This window comes from Pterocles gutturalis, unplaced genomic scaffold, assembly GCF_000699245.1.
Source record: "Pterocles gutturalis isolate BGI_N339 unplaced genomic scaffold, ASM69924v1 scaffold40364, whole genome shotgun sequence".
Classification (NCBI taxonomy): domain Eukaryota; kingdom Metazoa; phylum Chordata; class Aves; order Pterocliformes; family Pteroclidae; genus Pterocles; species Pterocles gutturalis.
Genome location: NW_010137159.1, coordinates 1,488 through 10,732, shown reverse-complemented (window position 1 = coordinate 10,732; position 9,245 = coordinate 1,488). Strand labels below are relative to the sequence as shown.

General features: G+C 46.0%; 1 protein-coding gene across 1 annotated transcript; it reads right to left on the bottom strand.

The window, feature by feature from the left end:
- Positions 1 to 307: 307 nt before the first annotated feature.
- Positions 308 to 8,589, bottom strand: LOC104468425 (vesicle-fusing ATPase; the record flags this gene model as incomplete). The annotated part of the gene is made up of 6 exons (XM_010082538.1): positions 308 to 395; positions 587 to 653; positions 1,891 to 2,024; positions 3,104 to 3,260; positions 3,853 to 3,948; positions 8,402 to 8,589. Coding segments are annotated over 6 exons (730 nt in total), but the record flags the coding sequence as incomplete, so codon positions are not given.
- Between the last annotated feature and the right edge of the window lie 656 nt (positions 8,590 to 9,245).

Genomic DNA, 9,245 nt, shown 5'->3' with positions numbered 1-9,245 from the left:
GAATCAGAAAGCAGACAGCTCGCGTGCTTCAGCCGTACACGGGGAAGGTTAAACCTGTTTCCTCAGTCGGTATTTCCGCGGCTAACTGCAGAAGATTCAGCCTGAAGTAATTAGATAATTCAAGTTGAATCCTCTGTGGTTATCCCAGCAATGTGTCACTGAAGGAACAGCGGCAGGCTCGGATTAACTTGAGTGAATCAGAGACAACGGCACTAATGCCACCGGCAGCACAGCAGCTCTCAGCGAGACACAAAGCCCTCCTCTGTCAAAATTATTCCAGGAATTGAGTATCTCACTCCTTGATTACTTGCTTACCTGAGGGGGGGCCTTCTTGAGCAGTACAAGGAGCGCTTGCAACACCAGATTAGAGAACCGGGGTCCAATTGGGACATAATCTGAAATGGGAAATGCATCTTAATGCCCACTGAGCAGATGCACGTGTAAGCCACTTCACTGTATCAAAAACAGGGCAACGCTCCCGAAGTAAATGGTTCCAGATCACCTCCAGTTTGCAATAATTCAGTATTGCAAATATTTCAATGTTTCTGCACAGCAGACAACATAAGTCTCTCTCCTCCTAACTCACCTAGAAGTCTCTCAATGTCATCCACGACAACACAGCTGAGCTGGGACTTGTACGCGTCATCGAAGATCTATTAAAAAAAGTGAAATTACTGATTGTTAAATCTCAGCAGCAAAACTATAGTCATGATAGGACCTGTTGACATGTTTTTAGCTAAGCACAGCAGCATTTAGAGGAATAAAAATAAAAAGAGAAAAAAAGGATAAGTATCAAGAGACTAGACTATAGCTGCATTTAATCAAACGCTGCCATCTCGACAAATTCAGAGCTCAGTTCTGTTCATTTACCCCATACACTTTGCAAAAAAGCCAACTGCCTGGCGTTTAATTGTAAGCAAAGGACAAAACAGAGCATCATTCCTCTGCTTTTTGTAGCTGGGGCAATATTCCATCCCATGCCTGGCATGGCCAGGAGAGAGGTGAGGCTCTGGCTGGAAGTTCTCTCTCTTGCTCCGGGTTGTCTCCCTCCGGGTCACCCCTCTCTCAGGGTCGTCTTGGTCTCTTGGACACTCGGGCTCTTATCTCCGTTCTGGGATTGCAGTTTCAGGACTCTCCCTGCTCCGGCATTGTTGGCTGGGAACGGGCTGAGCCTTGGCCATGGGGTGGTGAGCAGTGTCACTGTGTGTCACTCATTTGTATATTTGTATATATCGCTGTTATTATCATCATTATTTCCAATGCTATTGTAGTTTAGTTATTGAATTGTTCACATTTCAGCCCATGAGCCTCTTTTCCCTTCACCCCATCCCCAGGAGGGAGGAGGGTGAGCGAGCGGTGCTGTTTTGCTGCCAGCCCAGGTCAAACCACACCAGCCCCACTCCGCCAGAAGCCGCAGCACTGGCTTGTTTCAGTAACCGAAACCTTCTTCCTTCCACCTGATAGTCAAAATGATTTAAGATGTTCAACATGTCTGCAGTCCCCCTGCTCTCCAAGTTGTTAGAACTCTCGTTTAACTAAACCTTACCACCTCAAAACCTTTCCTAGCCTCCTCCAGGCAGGATCTGTTCTTTCCAAGCGCAACCCTCAGCCCTTCCTGCCTTCACCCTGCAGCCAGAGCTCCAGACTTGTTCTGCTGTTGGTCACAGTCACACATCAGACCCAACAGGGACAGGGACTCGAAATCTTCCCTGAGCCACTTACTGTCAGTGCCAGAAAAACATTAATTCAACTTTATAAATAAAACCATGCAGAGGAATTTAGGACCTACAGAGAGCAGAAAACACAATCACAAAGGTAAGTCACTTCTCCGTGCACTAGAGAACACAGAGCTGGGTTGTAATCAAGCAGAAGAGTGGGATGCAGATATACCTTCTTCATAGCCTGGCACTTGGCCGTTTCAGAAAATCCAATCATCTTATCGGGAGAACAGATCTTGATAAAGGGGAAGTTGGATTCTTCTGCTATTTTTGCTGCTAACGCAGTCTTCCCACTGTGGGGGGGACCTAAAACGAGGGACAAACAATGAAAAAAGAAGAGAGAAACCAGCTCTGGCAAGGTGCAGCATGGCTGACACCTTCAGCATGTTTATAATCGCACTCAGATATCTGCATTTTGAAATGACCTGTTCTTCCACTTGCAGAAGGAACACAGCAACTTCTGGTGCAATCCAGTCCTTCAGAGGAACTTAATGCAACTATGGGAGAGCACACAGGCTGATTTGCCGCGAAACCAACACGAAAGAGAATGTTACACATCTTGTAGCGCTGGCGACGGCAGCACAATGTGTCGGTATTTCGGGGAGCCTTCCTGAACCATGCTTATGTCCCTTCTAAATACGATTTCTGCAGGTACCGTGGCAAACAAGTCACCAGCATAAATGGCAGGTAAATATTGACAAAGAGAATTTGTTATTTGCCTGAATTCCCATCAGAATAATTCAAAAAGAGATCAAAGATACATCTTAATCTATAACCCAACACAAATCAAGGTGCAGGGCACGCAGGTATTGCCCACAAGCGATATGCTGGCCACAGGCACATGGAATTACTCAAGGCATCTATTAAAGGGTAACTTCAAAGCAATAGTGGTAGTGCACATTTTTGGACTCCTGGAAAAGAAAGAGGGAAGCTCTAAATAACAAATTCTACTCCAGCATCTGTAACGTAGATATTGGAACTAGTTTCCTAGACCCTTCGTGGTCAGTAACAGTCTAGACAGAGGGCAACCCACCTCCAACACATGGCCAGAGGAACCCTGGTAATTACACTGATGAGCTCTCCGGTGAATTCAAAGAGAATTTAGAGAACTAGCTCAGCTAGAGATGTTTGCCTGTAAAACATCCACAGTTAGGTTATTAACGTCTCCGTTGTTCCAAGAACAGGACTTATCTCGGGCTGAGAAGCCAGGTTTAATATCTAAAGCAATTTCACCCTGGCAACCTGAAAGAGACCAATTCTTTTTTTCCTCCCATGTGTTTCTTTTACGCAGAGCTGCAGGACAGGACAGGTGACCACTTGGACAACTGATAGGAATAGTTTACAGAAGTCCTTTGGGTTTTTTAATTTTTTTTCCTTAAATTTACCTTCTAGAAGAACGCTAACCAAAGGTGTGCGGTCGCTGTTCTTAGTCTGTTGAACAAGCAGCTCCCCATCATCCAAAACTCTCGTCACTGGATCACCCCACTTGATAATCCCGTTCATGATGTAGCTTGCATAGTCTTCCTGGTTGGTTCCAAACGCCTACATTAAGAGAGGGAACACCTATTTTACCAAGAATCACATCAGAAAAACCTGAAACAACTCAACATCACCGAAGTTACCAGGACCAAAACTCTGGAAGATGCTTAGGTGAGACAGTCAGTGCTGGAAGAGCCACAGGTGACACACAACACTTCAGTTCAAAGGACTGAACGCTGTTGGGGACCCTGCACATTTAGAAACATATTTTCATATACCCTCAAAACAAATTCTAATCATTGCAACGGGTTCTGAATCCATGTCATTTAAAGACAATTCTCAAAAATGAGGCTTAAACCTCCTTTTACTGTCCATTAACGGAAGTAGCCTAAAAGAGAGAGTGCACATACAACGAGGAGAAGAAATTCCAAGTTGCCTTCTCTATTTGTTCTATTTTTTTTATGATTCCTGCATGCAACAAAAAGCACAGAACAGCCTTTGCACTGCAGACAGGAAGAGGCTCCGTACTTCCATCCCTCCCACCCAGGACAGTCTGGCGCACCATTGTGTGTCTGATTCCAGAAGGAAGCTGCTATGTCGTGTCATTAAGTGTACCGGGTGACTCCATTAGAGAAGTTATCTAGTGCCTACTTACTGGTTTGATATCGTTCTCCAGAGATGCAAAGAAGTCTCCTCTTGTCACACGCAAGCTCTCTGCTTTCTCCATATCCACTTCCACTTTGTTGCTGGCCTAAGGAAGGCAAAAAAAGACACTGAAGCACAGCAGTACCGCACATGACCCCTTATCAACCTCCATCCATGGATCCAGCCCTGTAGCTGGTCTGCACCAGTAAGAATAATCATAGAATCACAGAATGGTTTGGGTTGGAAAGGCCCTTAAAGATTGAGTTCCAACCCCCCTGCCATGGGCAGGGATACCTCCCACTAAGAGGACACTTGGTGGACACATCCTGGGTACCACTGGAGCAATCATCATCTTCACCGAGCCACATCCACCCGCCAGCCCCGTGAAGTCATTAAGTTGTTCCACCCCACGGGGTGGGAAGCTGCAGAGAAGAACACGGCCGTGACCCCATGTGTCCGAGAAGCTGCCCTAGCTAAGAGCAGGATGGATGCTCTGCACCATCCTTGTTGCTGCTGTGCCACCTCGACGACTGAAACCAAGCGTCAGTGAGGCTCAGACTGGTGCCCAGTGCAGGATGGATCTCACCTAAGTGTAACATCTAAAAGTTATTGGAGTTATATAGGCTCCCTTTAGAGTAGGGAACACCTCTCTCCATTTAGACACTGGAGAAAAAAAAATCTTCATTGCACGGTGCTGGGTGGGAAGGGGAAGAAGCCTCCTTCATTGTGTGACTTTTTCCAGAAAGACAAATTAAAGTTTGGTTTAACCCAACTCTGAATCTACCCACACCATCTTTGGCAACTAAGCCAAAACTCAGAACTATTCACACACCTCTATTCAGGAGCTTTTAGTTTTTTATCCAAACCATGCACTTTCCTCTCGATAACAAGAAAGTCTTTAAGGGGATTGGTAAATATTGGATTTCTTTCTGCTTTGTCTTTATTTGCTTCAGTTCAGCCACAGCCACAAATCTTCCCAAGGCAGCGCTAGCTGTCTTACTCAGAATAAACAAGCTGCAGTGAGCTCAGCTCGTATTGCGCTCCTTTCTAAAGGAAAAGCATCCCCTCCTCCCTTCCGCCATGCCCAGCCCATCCAGCAACACCTGAAAGCTGAAGACTGGACGCAAACACGCAGCAGAGACAGCCCTGCCGCAACCTGCTCTTGTAAATCATTGCTCCATCCCAACCAGAGGTAGTGGGAGTGACCCACAGCTGCTCAAGTGGAGCCAGAAGAGGTTTGAATTCTTGAAAACGGCTCCAGAGTTGCAAGCTGGAGAGTTTATTCAGATGTCAGCAGACTGTAAAGACAGCCGTAGAGGTGGTGCTGAGTACGGCCGCAGCCCCGCGGTACGGAGCGGCTCCGCTGACCGGGATTATTTGTAGATCTGCAAGTATATTGATTGCCTTGGGCAGCAATCAGGAATTAACTGGATTTGAAGCAACTTTTCCACTCGGCGGCATCCAAACACTGGCTATGAGACACTAATCCCACGGGGGCAGTCTGCCGAGGATCCCGAGCGGAGGTGGAGATATCAGAAAAAGGATTAGTCACAACGGGGGGCAGAAGTTGATCTGTGACAAGGAATTCATCTCACTGCTCAGTGGCAAGGGAAAAGCTGTTTTTAAGTAACACAGAGATGAGGCAAAAGATCTTCATTCTTCGCCACCGAAGTGCAGCCTTGAAAGGCTCCTGATAATTTCTGAATTTCCCAATTATATCGTAACAAATTTCTCTAGATTCCAAAGCAAGTACAATTTTCATTGAAGTTACCCAAGTCTTACACCACCACCTGCTTCTCCTGGGACTGTAATGGCCCTACAGGATCTGATAGCTCAGGAGGCAAAAATTTGGGATTTCAGGGAGTTTCTTGGAAGGTACAGCAACCTTTATCAGCTTTGCCTAAGACCAAGGTGATGGACAAGTCAAATAACTTTGACCCTCAAAGACACATCTCGGAGACATCCTCTTCTGCCTAGGATGAGCTACAAGAACAAGGAGGGCACTTGAGTCTGGGAAGGAAAAAAATAATAAAAATAATCACATTGTGCTTGGCTTGCAAAGTAGCAAACGCAGCTCTAACCAGCACCGGGAACCCACACCAGCCCATAATCCTGCGCCAACACATAACGATAACCAGAGGAGGGCTGAAATGAGAGAGACCCTTCTCACAAAAGCACCCGCCAAACAGAAATACAAGATGCTTGTGTATAGATATCAATATATAAAATAAATCAATATATCGAATATATCAAACTAGGGGATCTTTAGTGCAGGTTGATCACTCTTCTGCCGTGCAGAGGGAAGTGAAGGTACTTGAAACATTCTTAATATATTCCTGAAGTTGCTTGTACACTCAGAAACAGGGGGGGTTCTTTCTTTCCTAGCCTTTAATGAGTTATACATTTTAATTTTTAACACACATACACACCTTGAGAGATTATCAGAAGAGCTTAAATGATTCAGAAGAATAATGCCCCTTGATTTTCAATCTGTGCTCTTGCTTCTTGTAGGTGCCTCTGGAAACTAGGTCATGCCTATGATGTATATTTTAAATTTTGCAGTACTTGTAGGAGAAAATAAAATACCTTAGTGCCTCGTTTGGCTGAAGACATCTTCAGAATAAACAAGAAGATTATCCAAAAGTACTATGTCAAAGTGTTTGAAAAGAAAAACAGAGCGTGGCCGCTTCACATGTGGAATACCCGTACATATATTATTACGACGTCAATCACATCCCCACCTAAAGGAGGGGACTGCTCCTTGTGCGTTGCCATTTTCTCTTCTCCCACTGTGACATTTTGGCACAACAGGGAATATATCAAAACATGAACGGTCCCCAAACTCACCCAAAATTCAAGCACTGAAAAAAAGATCAACTATAAACGAAATCAATTATTTAAGGAAAACGTTTTGCTTGTGAAGGGATGAAAATACCTCCGGAGGTGCTGTGGGTTTTGGTGTGTTTTTTTTTTTGAGACAGAACACAAGAAAATGAGAAACTGGTGATGTTTGTGGGTTTTTTTGCTATAGGAAACAACTAATAACTTTTCAAGTATTTTAGCTGTTGAAGAAAAATGAGCAGAAAAAGCCATTTTCCTTTAGAAAGAGCGCTCCTGAGAGAGACAAACGTCTAAGCAACCAAATGATTTCTCTCGCTCAAATGCAAGCGTGGTTTTCTTTCTTCATATTCGAGCCGAACAGACTTTTTACTTAGAACTGCACCAGCGCTGTGGAGCTGATGGCAAAGGCTTCTCTCTGCACTCATTCACACCAACGCCCGGCCGCTAGAGCCAAGGGGCCGTGCCTTTCAGCCTCCCTCTTCACCAACTAATCATCTCGTATTTCAACACCATCAAATATTGTGTTTTGCATCTGCCTGAATATAACCTGACATTTCACAGCCCTTCAGTCCTTTCCAGTTAAAGATACACTGACCTCCCATCAGCAACAGGTATCGGGAACACGAGGAAATGCTCCTCTAGAATGGAGGGAGCTGAGAACACAACTCTCTGCGTGCACTGAGACTATCATTGAGTTCTTATTCGAAATGGAAGACACTGTGCAAGCCCCTTCTGAATCCAACCAAGATTTTAGCATCGGGGAAATCTTGGAGCAAAGGATTCCTTCCTTCTTCACACAATGCACATCATTTCTTTGCTTCGAGCATGGCCCCGCTGGTGTCATTTGCTGTTCTCTGAGTTTTTGCATCAGGAAAGAGTAAACATTACCTGACTCCAGTCCATCCATGATTTTACGTGCTTTTCATAACCCTTCACCATATTTTTTTCAGGCTGAGAAATCCTAGTCTGACCATTCTCCCAAAGAAAACCCCCCGACACCTCTGTCCATCCCTCCTGCCTGTCCGTACCCCAGTTCTCCCATCGCCGTTTCAAGGCGGGCGTCCCAGACTCGAATACACCGGGGATTTTATCCATGACATAATCACAGCCTCACTTTTGCTCTGGATACTCCTAGTAAATTCTAATGTCACATTTTCTTTTTTCACTGAGATGACATTTCAAGATCATTATAACTCCAAGAACTCGACCCCAAGTCACGGTCAGGTCCGTCCCTCTCCCTGCCTGTACCTTTGTGAATTTTCTCTCCCCAGTGGACACTTAAATTTACTGACTTTACGACCACAGGCAGCTATGGGCTCATAACCTCGCTTTCCCCCTGCCTTTCGAGATCATTTGTGAATATATTGAGCTGCCCAGGCTGCAGCAGAGATCCTGCCCATACGACCGGCTGTTCTCACTTCCACCTCTTGTCTCCTGGCTCCAACCCACCAACTGAGCTCAAGACTTTCAGTTTTTATCAAAATACATTGACAATCATCTTCCGTTTCCACTGAGTGACACAAGAGCCACTTGGAGGTCAGGAGATGAAAGCGGTACTTTGCAGCCACGTAAAAGCACAGTGAAAGGTGGCGTCTGCACAAATTTCATCTCCAAGGTGTGCTGAGAAGCCATTACCCACTTGGAAGTCAACACACAAGAAAAGACTCCAAATATAATTTTCCCTTTTTTTTGCCCCAGTGAGAGCCAACAGGACTGACCTTAATGTGTCTGTTCATCGCGGTAGACTGAGCAGCTCGAACTAAACCTTCTAATTCAGCACCGCTGAAGTTTTTCGTCTCAACCGCCAGTTCTGCAATGTCCACGTCCTCCGCCAGCAGCTGGTGTTCCCGCATCCGCACCGTGTGGATGTGAAGAATCTGAAATCGCCCCTTCTCATCCGGCAAGCCTGAGATTTCAAACAGAACGCATGTCATCCAGTGCCGCGGCACAGCACCTGCAGCAAAGCCTTTCCTCTCCTCAAGGGTCCAACCTCCAAAGGCTCTTTCTCCCCACAAGCAATTCATTCCTACAGCAGACTATTTGACAATGCTTTTTGTTTGAGAACATTCAATGACACTAATTGCCCTCAGCAAATTGATTAGCATCACTGCCAAACCAGAGAGAAAAAGTGTAATGTTTCGTTTATTTCCTCAGGGCTCCTCCAAGCTGGTTGCTCTCAGGCTTCCATGCCAGGAGCTCACCTCACCCAAAGGCAGCCTGCTCAGTCCCTTGGCATCCCCAAACCCAGTTCCCACCTTGTAATTTTCATACAATCGCAGGATCATAGAATAGTCTGGGTCGGAAGGAACTTTAAAGATCTAGTCTACCTCCTGTGCCATGGGCAGGGACACCTCCCACCAGCCCAGGTTGCCCAAAGCCTCATCCAGCCTGGCCTTGAACCCCTCCAGGGATGGGGCATCCACAGCTTCTCTGGGCACCCTGGGCCACTGCCTCACCCCCCACACAGGAAAACATTTCTTCCTCACATCTCATCTCCATCTCCCCTCTTCCAGCTTCAAACCCTCACGCCTCAGCCTGTCCCTGCCCCCCTGATCCAGAGGC